The sequence below is a fragment of the Argiope bruennichi genome, chromosome 1 (genome assembly GCF_947563725.1).
Source record: "Argiope bruennichi chromosome 1, qqArgBrue1.1, whole genome shotgun sequence".
Lineage (NCBI taxonomy): Eukaryota > Metazoa > Arthropoda > Arachnida > Araneae > Araneidae > Argiope > Argiope bruennichi.
Genome location: NC_079151.1, coordinates 41545532 through 41570608, shown reverse-complemented (window position 1 = coordinate 41570608; position 25077 = coordinate 41545532). Strand labels below are relative to the sequence as shown.

The following is a 25077-nucleotide window of genomic DNA, read 5'->3' as shown; positions in this document are numbered from 1 at the left end:
ATATTCAGAAATTAAAAAAAAATATATAAATATGGCAAATAGAACCATAATGAATTGTTAAACAGCCATTTTTATGTTAGCATTGTTTCAATCAATTTCAAAAATTAACGCTGAGCTTCGAAATCAAATTCTCGAAATTGAACAGTAAATATAAATGTTGTCTGTTCAAATATGGCTTCTGAGCTAATATCTGAACCATTAGAAAAGGGTACGCACTGTTTGATGGAAAATGCTTTTAATTGTGGGACTACAGTATCACTACACACTATGTGATCTGGCCAACAGGAATTTAATATTTCTTTCCCAACTCGAAAGAGCTATTTCTACTTGTTCTGTTAATTTTTTTTTGTCCATTTTTGTATTAAATAAACCTATCCTTGTTCTTCTTAAAAATAATGTAGCATATTATTATTATTTGGAACTCTGAATATATAAGGGGAAGAATCAATCTATGATCCCACAAAATCACGCAACAGTTTTCTTTTTCATATTAAATAAAATAGAATATTTTTATTTCGAGTCAAGAAATGTGTTGTTAAAGAATTATAAAACAACTTTTTATTCAGTGTCTAGCGGGTGTTTTCATTTTTATTAAAATATGTTTGGAATGCTAGCATTTCCATAAAAATAATTTCCGTACTGAATAAAAAAAATTTGAATATCACTGATTAAGTCGATTTTAAACCATTTTATTGGTCACTTCAGAGAAATCATCCGATCAATAGACTCCTTTTCTGGAAAGTGTTTGATCTAAAATAAATGCAAAGATTTTTTTTCTTTTATTATTTGTCTAAAATAGCAATCTGCTAGGATTTTTTTTTTTTTTTAAATATGACTAATACGACTGGAGAAAACCATGTGTAAGGTTTAAGAAACGTTAACGCTTCGGAAGAAATGAGTAAATTTCATGATCATTGACAACTTCTTTATTAAATGCTCTTAGGAGTTGTCTAATAAATCTTTTCTCAGTGAACGTTTGCGTGAAAGTGAATCTGATTTTTTATTTCTTTATGATAAAATATGAAATCCTATAAATATCTTTGGTTATTACTATTATCCGAATTTCGTGATTGGTTTGTAAATTTCTTTTTTCTCGAATTTGTGAATTTATAAAAAGCGAATTATTTGAAAATGAAGGCATAGGAGCATTTGCCTTTGTTTGATATAACATGTTTAAATTTCATAAGCTGTTTATTATCTTTGTTTGAAAGACATGAAGCAAAGAACACAGTTTAGAAATTAAATATATACAAAAATTAAAATATATAACTACCATTAAGCGAAAAATGTAGCTAATTATAATCTATGAAATAAATGAAACACAATTTGTGGAAATAAATGCCTTTATTAGAGAATGGCGCCACGCGTGTATAATATCTCTGCACTATTTGCTTGAGACTGTTTTGTAAACCCAAGCTGCACATGATTATAATATACTTCGGGGTTATTTTAACCAATTCGAGACAGAATGCACCACGTGTGTGCAAAGAACTTCAGAACCGAAATATTGAATTGCAATTATCAATCAGTAGGGAATTCCGACATCTAGGGATGGTCTTTAAAAAATAATATACCGTCTCGAATGAGTTAAACATTTACTTTTTCACAAACAAGTAATGATTTCAAGTGTACAGAAAGGGCTATATTCACAATACTAAAACATCACAACGGAAGATCTGAATGCGAAAAGTAAACTTGATGCTAAATATACGAGGCTTACCGAGAAAGTAAAATTGTCTGGATAAAAGCAAAGGCCAAAAATATATTTGCAAAGAATTATTTCATGTAGCCGCTTTCACAATTTTTTACTTGGTCTTTCCCACTAATATGAGATAATTGTCTTGCCTTTTGAACAACTTTTGTATTCTTAAATTGTAAAAGTATGTTGTCTAGTATGTATTTGGATATTGAACTCTTTGATCTCACCCATACCTACCTACTTAACACATTATTCCTCCAAACGGCAAATTGTTCGCTACAACTTAGGCTAATAAGGAGCTAGAAATGTTTACGGAGTATTTTAAATGACTAGGTAATTGAGGATAATTTGGCCTACCAGCGCCAAATAAGCATCATTAATTAGTGACAAATTGCCATTATTACTTTAATTTGGCTGCTTTTAAAACTTTTGACAGGCTAATTACAGAAGTTGTCTCTCATTATGTTTGATTAAAAGTTGCAACACCAATAACGATGAATTCGGATTGACTCTACATTTTGTGCCTTCATAAAACTTATCAACATGTCAAATCCTGACAAATAAGAAAAGAAAGAATTAAAGATAAAATTTTATGCCAGCATAACTGTAGCAACAGAGAAAACATGAAAATTTTGCTAACTCATAAACAGCTCTTAAATATCTCAAGCGCGACTACGGGTCTTTCGAAATTTGTCTTGACTTCTATTGGTAGTGATGAAAACATACTTTCTGAGTAACCCTCGTAATTTTCAGTCCAATACAAAAGGAAAATATTATTTAATAACTCTTAAATAAATCTCAAATTCTTAATTTCTTAAGTCTATCTATTGCAAATATAGCCCGAAAAAGAATAATGTATAATATGAAGTATGATTTAAAAACATATATTATTTTTTTTATTTATTTATTCCGGAAGTGCAAACTTTTTGTAATTTCCATATATTGGATTTCGGATAATTTACCAAATGGAAAAAATTTTAGATAGCATTTGACAATTTAAAACAAACAACAAAATTTTATGTCTTAAACTGATAACAATATTTTTCAAAAAATAAAATGCTTCAGTTTTAGAATATAGCAGTTATTCTCATTTTACATAGAAAAAACCTGCATTTTCATTTTGAAGATTCAAATATTATATTTGAGATACATCTGAATTCTTTGAATACTTATGAAAGAACAACAAAGTATTAAATATTGAAAATGCCTGCTCGGAATTTAAAAAATAGCCAAGCTAAGGGAAATTAAATTAATTTTTTTTTTTTTGTTTCTTAACAAAAATTATTAAAGAAAAGCTGGAAATATTTATTTTAAATAAAATAATGTAGAGGAATGTAGAGAGAAGGAAAACTATTATAATTGCAGATATTTTAAACAAAGTTTTAATATTTTAATTTTTATTTAGGTATCGAGTATAGTCGACAAATTATAGTTACTTCAAATTATTACAGTTTTCTAGTGATTATTGAGGTTTTTATGGTACTTGTGATTTAATTTCGAAGCTGCAATCGAAAAAGAATTAATTGGAAAGTAATATGTAATTGGGCTTAATTTTTTTTTCTGTATCTGCATATTTCGGTGATTATAAGTTTTCGAATTGTTTTAAAAAATATTTTAAATTTCACTTATTTATAACTTAATTTATGGTCCAGGGCATACTAACTTTATGAAAGATAAAATTTCCTCTGACGAAAATGACTTCACGGATTTTATTAGATATACCATATTTGCTACACATATATAATCGTTTACATATGAAAAATTCGTTTTTTTATCCATAAATTTTCGACTTGGTGTCCTCAGATACATAGACAACGATTAATACAGTTCTATGCTAAAATGAAAGGCATCGATTGTGAATATAATAGTTAAAAAGCATGTATTTTATTTTAAAATATCATTTTAATGGAAAGAATTATGCAATATTGATGACTTTAATTTTATTAAAATTAAATGCATTGCAGTCTCAGTGTGCTCTTTATAATCTATTTATCCATGAACAAGTGATATGCAAGCTATTAACAGCATATAATGGCATCTAAATTGTGTAAATTCTCACAAATAAAATAGTTGAATAAATCATAATTTAGAAACAACTACATAATCCAATGCTTTAAGCACATACAAGTTCATTATCAAATATTATATTTCATAATTTACATACAAGTATTATTATACAATATATAATGAAATATGTGCACGCAATACTTCTTTAAATACACATTTAATTTGCTTAGAATAGTTCCGAAATCGGATTTGGTTTACACTATATCACAATGTGCAAAGTACAGAACACTTTTTACTTTTCTTGTGTTCTAGCTTCAGCATGTGAAGCAATAAACTTGATAGCAAAGAAATAAGCAGATTGATGGCTTGATCATCCAATTATTAACAAAAGAGATTATCTGAAAACGGATAAATATAATTTGATTCGGAATTTTTTTTTAAACTTTAAAGATTTATACTTTAGAACCAAAAAAAGAAATGTTAAAGTGCATAAATAAAGAAAAGTTAATACAATATGCACATTAAGAAAATAAAATAAATACCAGAAATATATATATATATATATATATATATATATATATATATATATATTTTTTAATTTCCACCGCATGAAAATTAAGGAATAAGAATAATTAAATCTTCGAGTGCAATGCGATTCAAGTTATTTCGTAGATTTCTGTTTCAAAAAGTATCCATAAGTCCAGTATTCATGATTTCAGAGTATTTTTCAAATAATTTCTTCAATTTTTTCGGAATGATTTAGGTATCGAAGATGAGGTAGGAATGGTTCACTCTCCGAATGCCCTATGACAGACAAGTGTTTTTCTGGACCTTGCGAATTTGCTAATTTATCATACGCTTCGAAATCATTCACTTCGCCAGAACCAAGACAAGACACGAATGATGAAAATTTCGACATGCGCCTCCATCCTGGATAATTTCTTTGAGGCAGAGTGGTCTGTCCCATTTCATCTAGAGGGACTTCATCTAAAACCAATTTTGGTGTCACAAAGTCGAAAACGTCCTTCTGGGATCTTAGACATTGGTCACAATTTTGGCCAAGACATGGGCAGGAGTTTCTCTTGGCTAATAAACGGATAGGTGGGGAGGATTCTGGGATATCTTGCTGTTGGGAAAGGGATTCATCAAGCTCCACCCCCGATTCAAACTTATCATGGCTCGAAGAGACTTCATTGGGTGTTGGCTTCAAGGCGAACGTCTTCGGACTGCTAGGAGCAAATCGGATCTTCTTTTGAGATTCCAAAGATAGCCTTCTGTTTGCGTTGAATTTGGGATATTTATTGTGTCTGAGGGAGGAACGCGTGACTGATCTCAAAACATCTGGAGTTTGTATGGAATAACTGTGCTTCTGTGGCTTTCTATCACGGTATTCTTCTTGTCCAACTAACCAGTAAGTTTTCATTTCTCCTTTTCCCTGAAATAAAGACACGCATTAGATCATTTATTATTTGTAAATAAACATATTGGTTTAGTAAAGTAAGTCAAGGAATAATATTGTAAGTAAAATTTTTAAATAATATATTGCGAAAATTCAAATCCCTAGTCATGAGAACGCAAAAAGAATATTATGCTATTTCAATCGCCTTCGAAATTATTAAGGTAATGAAATTTGTAAAAAAAATGTTGCAAAGCAATAATTATTGTTAATTAAGCTAACTATCGATATTAAAATTCAAAACTCCTAAATTTTGCATATTTTAATTATCCAAGAATTTTTTTTTTTTTAATGCTAATACATCTTCGTAATTTTTTTCTCAGTTTCGTTCTATATTTTCAGGAAAAATTGGTGTAATTAATTTAAATTCTATTTCCGAATTTTATTTCTTTAGTGATATTAATATATTTAATTTCCAAAGTGGTGACCATACTTCAGTTAGTCTTAACTTCCCTCTTTCGTTTATAAAATTAATTTTAATTAAAATCACCGTACATCCGTAAAAAGCCTTAATACTATTTTATATGACTCCATAAAGTTTTCAATTATGATAGTGTTAGTTATCAAAATTGATAGCATTATTTTAATGTCATAAAATTTACAAATAATATCGCACAGAGGAAAAATGTCAAGAAATTGTTTTTGACGTTTAATAGCGCTTCGCACAAGATGTGTTGGGAACATAATTGGCCTTGAAAAATAACTTTCAAAACTTAATTTGTCGATATTAATTCAAGTCTTATTATTTTATTCTGTTTTGTAGTAATTGAAATTTCCGAGATAATTACGCTGTTAATGATAAAATCCTTTGATATTTTATATATGTTTGTAGCAAAATAATTCATTACATAAGAATGCAAATTTATATACTTATATACTATATAATGATCATATATAATATAGATTTTTATCAACTTGATGTTATTTATCAATTTCAATAATAAAAATTTATTCCCTAAACAAAGTCATAATTAGTTTGTGTCTGAATGAAAAATACAAAAATGTTAGTTATTATATACAAGAAGAATAAATTATTGATATTTTATTGTAATCGCTGCAAAATAACTTTTAAGATACATTAAAACATTTTAAATATCACCAATTATTTGTTGCTCATTTATTTTCTCTGATTTGTATTCTTATTTTTCTATAATAATCAATGAGTTTTTCTGCTTTGTAGTTCATATTACAGAGTTTAAAATAATGTCATGGATATAATTATTTAAACATTTATTTACGATTTAATTAATTGATATTGAATATAAAAAGAAAACAAAAATTTTGATATGTATCTTTGATTTTATCATGTAAGATTTTTATAAAGACATTTGATATTATTCCATATTTATATCGATTATTTTTTTTTCTGATTTACCCATATTCAATTGAAGTTTATAAAACTGAATGACAAGTAAAAAAAAAGTACTTTAATGTGCAAACAATCCTTGTGTTGTCAGTCTAAGATGTCAAGCAGAATGGCATGTTTTCTTTAAAATGAAAAATTTTCTAGTCAAAGTTTCTTGTTCAATATGCTCGTGAATAACGTGCTCTTACTAAGCTTCTGTTTTGGGTTGAAAATTCTTTTAAAAGTTTCTCATATGACAAGGATCTATTTCACTCAATGTCAATTAATTATTTCTTTAAATAAGAAATAATTAATTTCAGAACATTTTAAAAACTTTAAGTTTTTCAAATACTTTAATAAGTAAAACTTCTTTACCAATCCACCATCGAAATATATATGTCACTAAATGTATAATGAATAAATTATTTCTACCAAAACACTCACGATAAAAAGTTATTTGATCACACACAATAATGATGCATTTCTATTCATTTTTTTTTATGTTGACTCAAATTCTAAGAAGTATCCTACATTGCCTGCAGCGCCGTCCTAGCTCACAAACAAAATTACTCAAGACACTTCAAGCCTTAGCTCGAATTTCAGCAGACAATAGTGAATATAAATTTTCCCTGAGAAAAGTTTCTTTTTTCCTCCTATTTTAAATAATTTTTGTAATAATTTAATCCATTGTTTGTTTTAATTAAATTCATTTTTAAATTGTGTAAATAATTATTCTGTCATAAAAACAATGTAAATAGGAAAATGCCGCTCATTCCTTCGTATTCATTCGTCAGTAGAAAAAGACTTATTTTTGGATGAAACTAATGATTTTTTTTATCATGTATCAAATTTCTTATTCAAACATTGTAAGATTTATGAAATAGGAATATTGAAGTTTATATAAAAGTCTTTGGACAAGAAATGACTGTTATTTATCAGGATATGTCACGAACATTTTTTTAAAATCATAATCTGAAGTCAATAAAAGGCCTAAGTTACGTATTAAAAAAAAATGTTTTATTCAAATTGAGCAATATTTCGGTAACCCGCTATAAGTTCGGAAATTTGAAATTTTTTTGTCAAAAATGTAGGTTAGTAAAATAATTAGAAAGAAATTTTTTCCAAGTTCAAAAACATTCAGTTTAGAATGTTAGTAAACTTTCATAAATTATATCAGTATTTCGAAAAAACTAGGAATCTGGACTATCATTAAAATTGCCATTTTTTCACAAAAACTAATTAGTAGAAGCTGCTCCAAAATTGAAAAGTGTTCACTAGATGCATCTTTTTATATTTTATGAAATTAGGCCTATTTTTGGGAATAAAAGAAATTAAAATAAATTAACCTTAAAACTGCATAAAGAAAAAAAAATTACAGTACAAAAATGTGAAGTTTAAAATGTTAATTGTAAATTAAAAAGGTTATATCTCATGTAAAATGTATACCTACCAGAATCTGCTTGGAAAATTCTGGGGCATGCAGATTCGAGATATTACATGCCACAGATAAAATTCTCGTACTATTCATCAGCGTTTTGAATTTCACTTTTTTGTACTATTTAAAAACAGAAATTCCTAATATTTTAAAAATGAAAGTCTACATTTTCGACAAATATATATAGTTTTGTACTTATTTCAGATGACCTAAATATTTTCCTATTTAACATATTTTATTAAATACGTTATCATACTGCCAACTTTTTATTGATTTTGAATTTTGAATTTAATAAAGTTTTTTTTTATTCATCTTTTTATTTAAGAATAAGGTCCAATCATCTTACTTTTATGGATATGACACCCCTTTCTTCAAGTTTGTAGCCACCAAGTTTATCCAGCAATCTTTTACATGCTTCACTGCAGTGAATTCGAAGGGCTATTGATGATAAAAAATAAGTGAGCTCTGCAAATGCATCTTGCGTAAGAGTAAAATTTCCAAACATATAAAAACAAATATATAAATTCCTTATTGTCAAAAAACTGTGTTCTTTTAATCCACAAAATTCCTTCAGCTTTCAATCATACAGTTTATTGAAATACAACTTAATTTTATTGATACTCATCATTTACTGACACTAATTTAAAAATAAATATTATTTGGTGAAATATCATAGCTAATATGAATAAATGTATTTAAACTTGTTTGAATCATTTGAATACATATACAGAATTTGAAAGATCAGGGAATATTAGACAATGAAATATCTTTATATCTAATTGATATTTCTGGATCTTTTATTTTTAGACCAAAGGTATTATTGATCACTTAATAAAGAAATCGTTTTCCTGTTTCATAAAAATGACAGAAAAGTTATATGGATATAGATAATGATTCTTTTAGATAATGTCTTTGATTTGTTAGTCACGGAATAGCCTCAGAGCATACTGAAGATTGCTTTCAGGCGGTGTGGGATCGGGATATAATCTCGGTTCCAATTCAAAGCAGAAACATTTAGCCACAAAAGATAATGAATCAACCACAAGAATTAATCAACCACCTGATTGTTAGGTCAAGTCAATTGAATCAGGAATTACTTGAGATCAACGTTTTTCACAGATGAATCAAAATACAGATGCGAAATTTTATTTTTAATATGAAAGTATAGAAAATCGGATAATAATGCTGAAACGGCAATATATCTATATCTCTATAGAGAGAGAGATGGTAATTTTTTTTTCTTTCTGTGAATAGATGCATGATCAGCTATATGTTTTCTAGAGGATGGCCGACATTCGCAAATATCAGAGGAAAAACTCTTGAATCAGGGTGAAATCTTTGATTTTATACTAACTATTGACTTCCTCTTAATGGAAGTATATTATTCCTTTACATATATAAATAATTTCAACATCAAATTATAGTGCGGATGATCCAACTAGCAAGCCATATCTGCCCCATTGATAAGATCGATCCTCCCTCCTGTCAGTCTTCCCTTTAAATTTCTGAATGAGTTGGTACAATGTTTTGGCAATGTATGTTAGATTCCATTCATTCAGATATTTGATAACTTAGTTACGAATGTAAAAAGACGATATCACATAAAGCTTAAACTCACAATGAAATTTTTTTATTGAACCCGTTTTATTTTTTACAATGTAAATATTTTTTTTTAAAAAAATTAAAATAAGCACTAATAAATAACTCTATTTGTGGATAAAATTCAATGCACGATTCAAAAGTAGCGTAAAATAAACTATTAGAATCACATTTATAAATTAAACATAAATGCGTGTTTTACCTTGACTGTCGGAGACAATTAATTCCTCCGTTTACAGTAGAGTTCATAAAGACTTTCTTCTTCATTTTTTCGTATTTTTGAATTAAGAAGGATCCAAATGAAATGGATGAAAAATTATCTTAAACAGTTCTGTGTCTATCGACTGATTGAGCGGAAACAACCCTTTCATTTTTAAAGAAAATCTTTCATTCTCAGATTTTTACATTATTAATTTATCCATCAGTCATTGTTGTACTAAACTATGTTCAAAACAAAATTTTATGCACCTAGTTGCTCTTTAAGATAAAGTATTTATTTAGAGTAAATAAAAATTAAACTTTAAAGGAACTCATTATCATTCTATTTACAAGCGTTTTTCTTTTCAACTATGAATAACGAACTTTTTATTTGATCATTTAAAATTCGAAAATTCGAGTTCGATGAATTTAACGTCAGCGTGTTCATTTAGTATATTTATTTAATGGAAAGCACTTAGGAGGATAGAAATGAAAACTATTTCATTACTATACTGGCGAGAAATATGATGCAATTTTATCTAAAATTAAGAACTAAAAATTAAAATTATTTATTTTAAGATTTACTAAGAGTTTTTATTTGATAAGGCATTTTCAAATGTTTGAAAGAGACATATCTCGAATTATCCTATAAATTTTCATCTGTACCTTTTATTTTGATACGATTGAATAAATGACCTGGCTAGTTCATGGTTTCCATTTTATGTCTATAGCAATAACCTACATATCTTTCAAATTTTAAGCTGAATGGCATTAAGTCAATAATGTCTTATTTTAACTGCAGAATCTGGTTTCGATAAAATAGCACTTGAACGACAAAGTTTTATTAGCTTTTAGTATCAAAAGAATATTCTAGTATACAGAAAAATATATATAATATACAGCAGTCTATATAAAATACTTCAAAGCAATAAAAGATAATGACATCCAATTTAAAGTATATGGTTTGAAATAGAGATTTATTATATTTAAGTGCTCTTTTTTGTATAAGAAAGGTACATTCAAAAATTAAGAAACGTGAATCTAAGAATTGTGAATATTGTTAAAGTATCATTTATTATGGATCTGCCTTAATCATTATGTTAAGACTAAAAATGTCATGAAATGAAAGAATATAATTTATTTTTTAATTTTTCAGTTATATTTTTCCAACAATGTCTAGTAAGTTTTTAACTATTTTTTTTAAATGTTACTCAATTTGAAACATATTGATCTGGAATTTATAAGAAAAAAAAATTATACTCACGCAATCCAGTTGACTCCATTCTGGAGGCCGTGTTCACTGTATCGCCGAATAGGCAATACCGTGGCATCTTTTGTCCTACTACACCAGCACAAACTGCCCCTGAAAAGAGAAAATATCTTGGTTTCTACTCTAATTTCTTATTTAATGGTCTTGTATTTAAAATGTCTATTTGAAATTGAACGAAACTAAATACTTGGAAAACACGGAAGCAATTTAAAACAATAATAATGACAATTTATTTAAAGAAATTGGAAACTGAATATATGAAAACGATATAACTTTCTTAACTTATAATATAGAGATTCAAAAATTTCTTGATATGTATGTGAGCTATATCTTCAACTGAATCGTTGTCAGACGTAGAGTAAAAATTCATCGCCGAATTGTAAATAAGAAAGAAAAAGTAAAAGTATGGTAATAGGTAAATTATATAGTTTCTTCAATCCGAACTTTCTTCCATCTCTTTCAAAACTCATTTTTGATGTTCTTTTGATAATTTTAACCAGTTTCTCGATTGGGCGTTTAACTCTTTGCGCATAACATACTTTTGTAGAACTCTCGGGAAAGTTTGACGCACTTTACACGCCATCCAACTCTGCAGTTTCTACGCGACTTTACAATCTATACACCATATTTTTTATGATATAATATTAGAGATTAAGTAGATAAATTGTAAACAAGTGAAGAAACCCTTTTACTCTTAAAATTGCATAAACTTAAAATTCAAACTTACAAAATATAGCTAAAATCTAAATGGATTTTTTCCACGTATTTTTCATACATATTCTCATACCTATTTCTAATTCATAGTTGTTTTATAATAAAAATATTGTGAAATATGTGCTCATAAAAACTTTTATTTTTGAAAAAAATATTATTATATTTGTAAGTATGAAATTGATATTACAAGAATAGAAATCGAATGAACGAATACACGACATTAAATAAGTTACAAACATCAAGGAATAAAAATTAGGAACTTTCACACTTATAAAATATCAAAAGTGAGAATCAATGATCAATACGAAAAATTAGACAATGAAGTAAGAAAATGATAAACTCAATGTATCAATTTTCTGATATCAATCTCAATCTCAAACATATTTAAATATGTCATTTATTGAAAAAAAAAATGGTTCTCTAAAAAGTAAATTCCTTCAAAACAGTAACATATTTCCAGTAACATTCCAACAGTTCCAACAACAGTAACATATTTCCAGTAACATTCCAACAGTTCCAACAACAGTAACATATACATTTTCTGACATCTAACGTCTAATGATCTTTAAATTGCCATATGGAATGCGTAAAAAGGATTTCAAGAACTTGCTTGCTGTAGCTAAACCGAATTAACAGCTTCTAAGTCATTGAAAATAAAGATAATTGTTGGAGGAAAATTATTGTAGAATCAAATAAGGAGAATGATAATTAGTGGTTACAGAAATGGTGGGTTTAGTTTAGTTACATTAATGTCCCTTTCTAAAGTAACGCTAGGGCTATTTTGGGACGAACCACGTAATTTTGAGCCAATGTCAGATGACGAAGACGACACCTCACCAAACTTCCGCACTCACCATTCCTGGTCAGCGAGTGGACCAGGAATGATGAGATTTCCACTTTTAGTAATGCCTATTTGACCTAACAATAAATACTCAATGATGCACTCTGCACTAAATACGAGTAGGAAATGTAAAAACAGTTGTTCTGCTCTTTTTACATTTCCTACTCGTACAATACTTTTTTTTGTCAACATTTTATGAAATTAGAGAAATAGCTACTCTTCTGGGGCTACGCTGTCTCGTGCAGTAAAACAACGTCATCAAGTCGCATGTGGTTCGCCAGTTCGACTGAGGCTGATGAGGTAGACTAGGCTCCAGACCTACCAGAATCTTCACCTATTTAGTTTCCATCTGGATGCCAGAACATGTAGTCAGAAACATTATCATCCCGAGGATTAGTCATTATATCACCAATGAATCTCCTCAGCGCCGTGATGGAGCCTTCGGTAGTCAGTTCGATAGCTGTATCCTAGTGAATCTCCCTTGTATTCTGACAGATTAACAAAGCCACATAATCCTTCATCGACTTGGCCAAATAAGACCAAACCACCGTAAATAGCACATATAAAGTTATTGAGAAAGTAACCCTCTCGTTATTTGTCATGGTTATTGAAAAAAAAAAACCCACAGAATAATTGAATTTGCTCTAAATAAATGATAGTAAAATAAATTTTTGTAATTAAGGCTAAAAGTTATTTTATTGCTTCTAAATCTTATTTAATATTTCCGCTCCCTATGCTTAGAAATTACAAATTATATTGTCAGTAATAAATTTATTTTAAAACAAAATATATATTATTTAATATATTCATTTCTTTTAGTTGCGGATATTCCGTTATGAATTTTCTTTTCTGATAAATAAAATTATATTTTGTAGTAACATTATAAGCCCTAAATATCCAACAATATTTCTATGATAATTACAAAATATTTTGCAGTACAGATTGTTAAAAAATATCGTGTATATATCTTAGATTTTTTTTCTTTTTTTGCTTATAAGAAAGACATCTTAAGCTAAAATTTAAAGTTCATTAATAGATATAACTTTGATACCATCTACTACATGATTTGAGAATTAAAAACAGTGAAAAATGATTTTACGATTCTATTTTGCGAAATTTTTTCTTTAAAGCAATTAAAAAGTAAAAATGTTCTTTTTTTCCATTCAGTTTAATTTGATCTCATTTTCAATCGAGGCTTAATATACGACATGAGACCTTTATAATTTATTTCGCAAGTTTGTTTTTTATTCGTAGGATTTTAACATCTAATAAAATAAAGAGGATACAAACCATTATAAAACAAATGATCAGCCTTTAACTTCGTATTTTATCGATTTGGTGGAAATTATTGCCCAAAATAAAAGATCATTACGATGCGCCTATTTGAACAAAAGTATGATATCATTTATTAAGGAATGTTTAATTGCCTACTTTACACATTAAGACTTTTGCGGCGGAATATTTCAGTATACTTCATGCGTTATTTTTTGTTTAGCTTCCCTTCTGTTAATGACTGCTATTGAAGACGAGAGGAGATTACTTAATCGTAAACCTTATCAGATCCGGATTCTTCCTGTTGGCGTAAAGATAAAAATTACTCAGTAACTGACCGTAAGCAGCAAAGAGTCTTTTTATCTAAATGCTGACTCTTACCCGCTGTTAATTAAGAAGGATATCATTGACTTCATTTTATCCTGACAATCATATGGAACCTCCATTAAGGATTCAATGTCTTAAAAGTGAGCCTGAAGAACATAGAACAAATAAGGTTAACCAAAAATTTACCTAAAAGTCAATACAAAATATTTCGTTGATGAGTCCCAAGAGTGAAGCAATCCGAGACTGGAATTATTTAAATTGTTTGAAGAGGATACATTGATTTACAGGATACATCAATAAAAAAGACAATCGATTTGCTATTATGGAGATAACTATCGCCAATGAACAGTAATTTATTAATCATATGAAATATACTAAAATATAGCAGTTTTGAGGTGAGAATAATAATTTTGCCACTAAAAAGTTCATTGAATGTTTTAGTAATCATGTGGAGTTTATTATGCATTGCTAAAACAAAACTAAAATTGTAGCTATCATATGAAAAGTATAACACAATACTACGTATATATCAATTAAGAAATTTAATAGCAATCAGTATTTGTACAGAATTCGAAACCTGTACTTCACTTAAAATCTCCGCTATAGATTAGATACAGTGAAATGAAAAACAATAAAAAATATTCAAAAACTAGATATTTTTATTTACAAACAAAAATAAGTAAGGAAATAAGGAAAAAAAGTAAAACAGATTAAAAAAGTGGACAATAACATGGAAAAATGTTGATCATTTAATGTACGAGCAGTAATTTTCTGTTAATAAATAATTAATAGAATACGTTAGAATGAGCTTTATACTTTCCGTTTTCACGTAGAGATTTAAGCTATTTTTAATGTTCACCTATTATTCAAAGATAAAGATTTTATTTATTATCGCCGCATATTTCAGAGAAATAAGAGAAATTTACTGTATAACGAAAACCACTGTTAAATTAAAAAATAAAATGACATTACTCAATACTCAATACCATACTGCCATAATTTACGGGATTGAAAATTGTATTATATAACTTTTTAAAGTTTCATTTAATCAAAAAACATTAAGAATAGAAAGATTCTAAATTGACACAATTCTAATGTATATAAAATTTGATGTTAAAATATTTAAAGGAATTAATTTTCCACATAAAATATTTAGTTAAAAAGAATTGCAATTTCCTCTATGCAATTTGGAATAGGAAGAAAAAGGATATCATCAGATGAAAATTGTGTTTCTTTTTTCTGTTAATAATTTCTGTTCTGCTGAGTAAGTCTCTAAAATCTAAAAAAAAAACACTGGAATATGGAATGGAATAGATAAGCATTACTTGTATAATATGTTTATATTTAAGTCAAATTGGTGTAGAAAATTCATTTTTCCTATATCGAATGATTTTTCTATTCTCATGAAAAATAGTTACATAATAAAGTATTGAAAATCTGGTTTCTGCTATCAAACAACTCATATCATTCTTAAAGTTGTTTCATTGGGTTAGGTTTATGGCACCACAAACTGACGCATGGGTGGACAATAAATTTTCGAAAACGATAAAAAGCCAAAACACTCATCGAAAATTGGCGAATGTTGTTTCTCAGAAAATAAAACGGAAAACTGAATTGCAGCTATAAAGCCCCCTCCTTAACAAATCGGAAATTTGCAATCTATTTCGACTGTTCCTTTGAGGAATTAAAAATAAGTAATAATAAAGAGTTTTTTTTAATGTTATTTAAAAATATATCACAGATCGTAGCTATATTGACCTTCAGCAATGTATTAAATGATTGATGTTAACTATTTTGAGATTTTGATTCATACTAAAGCCAAATAAGGTTCAACTAAATATTAAGCACCGATGTTTGATTTTTCGAGGTGCGCAGCATCAAGAAAAGTGCTTAAATTTGAAAATCATTTTTAAACTCTTTAAAAGTGGTTAATTTAATAAAAAAAGTTCTTAATTATCTCCAGAAGAGAGAAGAAAGTTTTTGTTTCTTTTTCCCCGCCTTTTTTTGTCCAATCATAGAAAATTAAATTCGAAAATTTGGTTGTAAATGCTTGTTTACCGGGTGTAATAAGAAAGAAAACCAATAAAAGGAAAAAATTCGAGGGAATTCAGGCTGAAAAAGATCCAGGTGTTCCCCCAGATATTGAGAAAGGCTTAACGATAGATTTCTTCCTTTTTTCTTTTTGCGCATTGCCGTATATTGAAATACTGGAATAGTTATTTAGAAAAGCACAGTATGGCACAAGTATGACACAGTACGAAATATGTAATTCGCCATAATTGTTGCTATTCGGAAAACGTTCGGACATCCATTTTTAGTGTTTGAAAAGTTGAAGAATTTATTTAAATAATGCTTGGAAGCTTGTGCTTAATATTTTATGTATTGTTAAAGACGAATATGCAGATTAGACAGATTAACGGAAAATAAGAATACAGTCGAAGGAATTTGAATGACAGTAAGATATATCGAATATGGAAGAAGGTGCTCTAAAGACATTTGAATTATCTTTAACGTATGTTATACATTCAGTCATCAATCTTATTAATTTGTGATTTTTGTGCAATTCTTTGTATGACCTGTTAAAAGGACTTTACTGTATTATATTGAATGGCAATTCAATGCACCAAGTAATTATGTGAATTGATTGTGTAAAATCTAGATTAAAATCATAAATATTCAATGATTGTGATTTCTTTCGTATTTTCTGAATGCCCTCGTCCTTTTGAAAATCATTATTTGTTACACGAACCTCACCAAACTTTAGTTTTTACGGAGGAAAAAAATCTGCTGTATTTAATTTTTAATTAATTAAAATTTCTAAAGAAAAAAAAGTTTCGATTTTTTTTATTTTTTAGGATTTATATTCTATTATTTTATAACGACTTTTCTGTTGTTTTCTTTTTATAACTCTCACAAAAATATTTTTGCAGTAAAAATTCTCTTTACGTATAAAGGTCTAACCTGATAAATGAGGGACATATACCATTGAGGTTAAGAGTAGGAAATTAGGGAATTTTTTTGGGGGAAGGGGTATTAGAGGCCCACTAAGAACGGATTTCTGAAAATCTTTATTTGAAGTTTAATTTCAAAAATAAAAGTGGAATTTTAGCATGATTTTGACATAACATCAAAGCATATTATTGAACAAAAATAGCTTCTGCCCTGTTTTAAAGATTAAAAAAACTTTTTCCATGATACCAATTTTGTTTGAATGGATACATTTTTTCTTTATGTTTAGTAATATTTGAAAAGTTGGTTTTTGACATAATTTGTAATATTAATTTTTTTATAATGAAATTCAAAGCAATATCATTGTTTATTTGAATCATTAAGTCATGTTATTTTACTGCCGTTAAGCTTGTGATAAAAGAAAAAAAAATGTTTTCTTAGCTTTTAATTAAACTTAGAAAAATTTAAACCGCTCAATGAATAAGATTCTTCATTTGATGAGTTTTCCTAAATTTTGAAGCAATGCGATTTACTGTCTTGTCTGGCTCCAAAAAATACTTTTTTAAAAATGCTTTAATTCACATTTTTTTTAATTTTCATTTTTTTAACTTCATGATTTTTTATGAAAAGTAGGGCTTATTAAAGCATTTCCATTTCTTCGTAAACTATATATTCATGTTTTTCCTTAATTAAAAAAATAAGTAAGATTTTTTCATATAATTTAAAAAGTAAGGTTTTATTAAATTTTCAGAACATTAAATGTTTAAAAAAGACCTTTACTAAATTTCAGAATTAAGAAGGCATGAAACATTTTTTTACAGACCAACTATTTATGAATTCTATTACTTTTTATTAAAAAAACGATTTGAAAAGTATATTTAGAATATGGCTATGTTATATTTTCAATTTCATGGCAGTTTTGCCAGTCTTATGATGGTATCCATTCCGGAATGCTTTAGTTAGTAGTTTTATAAGACTACAAATAAAATTAATAAATACATTGAGTTAGTGCAGGAGGAAATATACACTTTCTATCCCAGCCAGGTCAGATTTTATTTGTTTCCATTTATATATATAAAAAAAACAAATCCAAATTTATGGTCAATCTGTTCTTCTACATCAATACTGACGTTTTCAGAAATGACGGATCATTCTAAATGAATTGGTAATTTGTTAATTTTAAAAAATGTTGAAACTATTTTTGTTAACCTTATAAAAGATGATAATTTTTTTGATATTGATTTGTGTATTTGTTTTTGTCATAACCAGAAAAACATAATTTGTTTTATTATGGAAAACGCTGCGCAAATACAGATATAGATATAAAAATTTTAAAAATAAATATTTAAAATAAAAATAAAAAATTATAGAAAATATATTATATATTAAAAGAATATATCCTTTGCTTACAAAATATACAGGATTGCGTATGCACACAAGTGCAAAAGATTTTTTTACTATAGTGCTTGAAAGTACTTAATTTTTGCAGCAACATCTCATTACGCACTCTTCTTTTTAAGTAAATCCCTTTTCATCTTTAGTTTTTGATTAAATTAAGAATTAATTAAATTTTTTAGAGAGGTATAAAAACTTTTCTGAAATAGTCTGTGATAAAATTTGAATTCTTATGAATAAGACTAATTACCAAGTATATTAATCTTATAAATATATTCATATAATATCACAATCATTAAAGAGAGCGAATTTTCTGCTTACCTGAATGTAATCCGATTCTTAGCATTAGTGCATCATTTGGTCTATGTCTGATAACGAACTTCTTTATCGCTTCTAGTAAATGCAAGGCCATTGAAGCTATTTCGGCAGCATGGTTATCACCGTTTTTGATGGGAAGTCCACTGACTACCATATAAGCATCCCCTATTGTTTCTACTTTGTAGACATCATAATTTTCAATGATGGAATCAAAACAAGTGTACAAATCGTTTAGGAAATCCACCACCTGAAATGAGAAAATGAAGCAATCTAAATTCAACTAAATGAACCCTACACAAAGAGAATATTTTTGAATTGATAAATTGATTTGATTGATAGCAAAAAGTTATCAGTTGTATATATTTCTTCTCATTTAAAAATAATCTCTCTAAACTAAATAATGTGGCAGAATAACATAAATTTAGTAAAATTAAAGTTTTTTAAAGTATTTTGGTGGATTTGAATATCTAGGTTCAGGGAACGTAATTTTCTACCTATATAGTTTTTTTTAACAAGTAATGATTGTTTCTTTTGTGAAATTTTTCTTCTTAAACAATAATATAAAATTTTCGTCGTCCTTGAAATTCAAAAAATAAATAAATAAAATTGACTCTCATAAAATAATAGATTAGTGTCACTGATAAATAAAATTTAGTCTTTGCTATTTTTTGAAATTAATTTATTGGTTATTAATTATCATAATTCCAGAAATATAGCTATTAATGCCATGAAAGAAAAAATACGCCGCTGAGTTAGATTCATTTTAAAATTAAGCAATAATGCCTCTACTCAAATTAATATTTTAACCGGTGTTTATTTATTTTAGACATTACTATATCCAATTCATTAGCATTTCAGTTTACCCTGAGAATAGGCTTATCCACAATTGACAGTATATGGCTACTCATCGCCAAATTACTCTAACGCACCGGTTAATTGATCATTAACGAAGACAAAACGATGATTGATTACTTGTAGGGGACTGCTCTGGGCAGACATTGTTGTAAATCCGACTATATCGCTGAAGTAGATGGTGACACAATCGAAAGACTCGGCCTCTACTTTATTCCCTTTCTTCAGCTGATCAGCAACATACCTATAGAAAAGAAATTAACCAGTCAGCATAGGAATATAAATTATTATATTTTAGATTGCGAGAAATTATGTGTCGTAAAATTTCAAATAATGTTATAACAGCTTTGAAATTTAGCATACAGCTGGCCAATAATTGAATGCAAAATTTAAATTCATTCTAAAAAAAATCAAATAATTTCTTCCGTTTTAGTTCTTGCACATTTCCACGTACTATCGTTTATAATGATTATAGAAAACAGATCAATACATCATAAATTAGAAAAAAATAATTATCGTTCAAAAGAAATGCTTGACTCTGTCTTAATTTATGGAAAATTGAGATTTTTCTTTTAATTAGTTAATTATCCCGAACATTTAACCCTTATTTAAAGGGTTTATTGTTCGAAAAATACCTATTTACATATATTTTTCTTTATTATTTTACTAGCCGCCTTTGGCGACCAGCCGGTTCGCCAATCTTAATGTTCATTTAAATTTAAATAATTAAATAGGTTGAACCGGAACCCCTTCTTCGCCCAGTTGCGATAACGCGCCAATGCTGACAATCTTTATTATGCACTATAATTGAATATCTGCTCCTTTGCTTTTGAACATTTCGCAAGACCGTTGGCGATTTTTAAAAATTGTGCCACGCAGGGGTTAAACTCCGGTCGTACCATTAAATATTTTACCGCAATTCCAACTTTAATAGATTCTTCATCAAAATATTTTAAAACTTCAAATTTTGAGAGTCATATAATTCACTCATAATATTATAAAGGCCTTCAATCATAACGTGATATGTATCTCTCTAATTTTCTGTTACTTCTCGTAGAATTTATGTTTTAAATTAAAGTGTAAATGATTAATCTGCAATTAATATAATAATATTTTTTACTGAAACAAAGCATTTTTTAATAATATGATTACTGATAACAGAGTCACTGAGCGTTTAAACTTTATGGGCACTAAAGAATATCCTTCTTAATTTATGTAATATCTCAAGAATTTGTCAACAAAATTTTCTCAGATTTATCATGAATAGATCGATTCATTAACAATGTTTAATTTTAAATGCATCAAACACTAAGAAAATAAAATGAATCGTTTAAAATAATCGGTCAAAAACAGGTTTAAAAAAACTAAAAAAACGATGTACTTAAAACTATAAGCATATACAAAAAATATATATAACTAACATAAATACAATTTAATTACAAAAGCATGCAACTAACCTACAAATAATTTAAATCACTGAAAACAGGTTAAAAAAAACTACTTAAAAAACGATGTACTTAAAACTATAAGCATATACAAAAATATATAACTAACATAAATACGATTTACTTACAAAAGCATGCAACTAACCTAAAAATAATTTAAATCATCCGTTGATATGGTTGTCATGACAACAATTAGAACAATGCGTATGCGTGAATTTTCTTCGCCAGTTGGGTAACGCAAATGCGTGAATTTTTCTACGTCAGTTGGGGTAACGCTATGCAGATTATACATTTTTAATTTCCTTTATTCTGTGTTATTTTAATTCAAAAGTACTTCAGAATGAATCTGAAACATGGATTAATTAATAATGTTTAATTTTAAATGCATAAAACATTAAGAAAATAAACAGAATCGTTTGAAATAAACCGCCGAAAAACGTTAACCCTAGCCTCATTACTGTTGGGAGAAAAAAAATACTGAAGCCTTACTCATTTGGCGTTGGGGAAAATGGAAGATTTTTTTGGCAAAAAAGTTGGCGGTGGGGAAAATGGAAGAATGTTTTGGCGGGAAAGTTAGTTTTTAATTAATAATTAAAATTCTAATTAAAAATTCAAAAAAGGGACCCCAGGTGCACATTCCCGACCTCTAAGGTATACATGTACCAAATTTGATAGCTGTATGTCAAATGACCTGACCTGTAGAGCGCCAACACACACACACACACACACACACACACACACACACACACACACACACACACACACACACACACACACATTGAGCTTTATTATAAGTATAGATTATTTGTTTGACAGATAAATTTTGGAGTTTCCTACAAAGATCTGTGGAAAAATACTTTTTTTCCTAGCTCATATGCCAAGTAACAATTTGAGAAATCAGAAATCATAAAATATTCTCATATATCTTTTAAATTCTTATAGAATAATTATCAGCTAAGTTTCTAATTTCATAGTTTCATTTTCTCTCTCTTTTGTTATCGCATCTTTATTTTCAGCTATCTTTGTCTCGTGTCTGTAAATTATTAAGCTCTATCATAGGCACGAAAAATATTAAAATACAAATTAAGATGATTTTGTCGTGTTTTTGTATTTGGCGATAATTTTCAAAAATAGTATAGTACAACATGAAGGTACGTAAAAGGTATAAGGTACTTAAAAATTAAAAAAAAAAATCTTTATATTGTTTTATTAATAAACATGTCTGTTTCTGTCAAATTTCGAAGATTTTTTAAAAAAAATATATTTTTGCATGATTTCCAACAATAAATTACAATTTTGCCCATCATTTCAAACTTTTTTTCATTGTTTCATCCAATGTTTAATCACATGATTGTCTTTTATTGTTGAAATTTGAAGAAGAATTGTGTTTAATATTGTTGTATTTTACATACATACAGAATAAAAATGAATTTCAAGTGCCTCGAAATTTAGAGGATAAATGCCGTTTTTAATAGTACTATGATAACGAGATTGTTCTTTAGAAAAGTTAAAATATATTATTGAGAGAACATAAGTAAGGCAATTAAGATAACAAGGCTACCTGGTGATTTGAAGGAATCATGAACATGAAAATGCATTTAAATGATTTAATTGGAATTAAATATAATCAATCTCCACGAAAAACCAACTGGTCACTGAAGGCAACTAGGAAGAAAATATTAATTATAGGTGTATAACCATGTGGAACAGCAAATAGATTATTTCCTAATAAGGTTTCTTTATACTCCTTTCCATATATTTCTTGTTAATTATAATAAGCATTATCTCTGAAATATTAGTTTGCCCTAATGTAGATAGAAGTGACATATATTAGAAATGCAATTTCTTCGGTTTCTACAGCAACCCTTTTCGCTAGATTTAGAAGTCCACCGATTGCAGTTTGAATTTAATAATAAATTAAAATCAGGATAGACGTAGGATTATTTAATGGAATATACCTATTTAACTGCTGTCTAATCGAAAGACTCATCCAAATGCTTATGTTAATTGAGCGGACAATACGTTTAATACATATTTAATATATTTTTGTTTTCATTGTTTTATATATTAAGAGACATTATTTATAATTATGAGAATTTGAATAGCTAAATATAAGATTATCCACAGTGTTTATATTTATTTTATTAAAATGATTTTATTTCCATGAGTTAGAAGCTAAAGTGGTAACCCTATGTATTGAATTATCCATTTCAAATTCAATTGATATTCCGAACGACAACCGTTTTTTACCTCAAAACTGGCGTTTCTTTAAATGGAATGATTGAATTGCAGATTATAAAGAAAAATTAAAATTATTTCAAAGGATGCTATTTCTTTGATTTATATTTAAAAAGTTCTGTCTGATATTTAAATAAAATCTATTATATATGATACTAAGTTTGTCTGACACTGAGCATATGCCCTTTACGCATATTTTCAGCATGCAATAGTATCTTTTATTATGAATTCAATGAAAAATGATTTTATAAAATATGCATGATTTGCTTTCTCAACAATTACAGTACTAACTCAGGAATTTATAAATATTAATATAAGATTCTTCAAAGTAAAGAAAAAAAGAATTCAATTCAAATGGTTTATATTAATTTGTATCTTTGAGGTGTTATAGCTATATGAAACAAAAATTATAATAGAACTGTGCAGTATCACTTGATATTTATCAGTCGTGTTACTTTATTTTTTAAATGTGTGACTCCATGGTGAATGAGATTATATTTTTACCGGTTATATGAAAATAAATATATCTTAGATATTGAAAACTACAGACCATTAAATACTTATTGGGAAATTATTTACAAGTGAAATGTTCTATATATCATAGTGTAGTTTAGAGATATTATGAATGCCATTTAACTGAAAATGTTCTTCTTATATCAGCCTTATTTAGCTTCAAGTTAATATTAACTGAAAAATATAAAATATGCCTCTAACGATACACGCACGACTTTTTTTAAAAAAAAATAAGGAATCGACACCAATTGCAACTGAAGAAAATTTATTTAAATAAGGAGGAGGGGAGATAAGCAAAATTACGAGAATTTTAAAACATGTTACGATTTTCTAAATGTTATAAATCACATGAAAATAGAAATGTATTTTCCACATCAGTGAATGTGAAATCTTTTTAAGAAACTTGGAATTTCTCGACAGTAAAAATTGTTAAAATTTCAGTAGTAAATAAAGAGGGTTTTTTCGCAGATAAAATTTAATATGATGGACTATTCGTTACATATAATTAAAATAAATTATTCAGTTTATATAGCAATAGAAAATATTTGTTTCTTGATTTTAAACTGAATATTTGTTGTAATGCGATAAGTTTCATGTTCATAACCGTAAATTGGTAGGCTCCGTATCGATTAATGCAATAATCAATACGGAACTCGAATGCATACATTATCAGTCACTCCTACAGCATTAAATATTGTTATAAATATGTCTTGATAGTGTACTTTTAAAGAAGAATAATTTAATTTTCAGAAAAAAATAGCTAAGTCAATTTTTACCTATATTTAATACCTATAACAGATTTTTTTTTTTTTTTTTTTTTTTTTTTGCATGAGTGGTTATGTTTATTGTATCGGAACAAATCTACCTAACTTGCAGCTATGAAATGTGGTAACCTAGGAGTCGTAATATGATTAAAACATTAAAAAACCCCGAATTCTTAAATTTCAAGTAGAAAAATTTCATTTAGTATTTTTTGTTATTTTGAATGATTTTTCACACGCATTTGATGCGCGCATAATATTATTTCTAATGGCCGTAGGAAGAAAAAAAAGAGTACCATGGAAGAGTAAACAGTGCCGTTTTAAAGAAATTTGTTAAATTATCTCTTTCGGTCATTGTGCATTTCAGTTTTACTTAATAAAGTTGTACGTAAATATAAAATGCAAGTTAGTGAACATTACCTGAACTTCCCTAACTTAACGAA

The 25077-nt window shown here is 27.6% G+C and overlaps 1 protein-coding gene and 1 long non-coding RNA gene across 2 annotated transcripts in view; one reads left to right on the top strand and one right to left on the bottom strand.

The window, feature by feature from the left end:
• LOC129966646 (uncharacterized) overlaps positions 1-25077 on the top strand; it is a 185862-nt gene that overhangs the window by 135386 nt on the left and 25399 nt on the right. The gene's annotated exons all lie outside the window — the stretch shown is intronic.
• LOC129966636 (guanylate cyclase 32E-like) overlaps positions 4316-25077 on the bottom strand; it is a 332599-nt gene continuing 311837 nt past the window's right edge. The window contains exons 17-21 of the mRNA XM_056081138.1: positions 19798-19921; positions 18829-19072; positions 11004-11102; positions 8289-8380; positions 4316-5141 (exon numbers count right to left, since the gene is read on the bottom strand). Coding sequence (XP_055937113.1) covers positions 4434-5141; positions 8289-8380; positions 11004-11102; positions 18829-19072; positions 19798-19921 — 1267 coding nt within the window. The 3' untranslated portion in view covers positions 4316-4433. The remainder of the gene's footprint in view (positions 5142-8288; positions 8381-11003; positions 11103-18828; positions 19073-19797; positions 19922-25077) is intronic.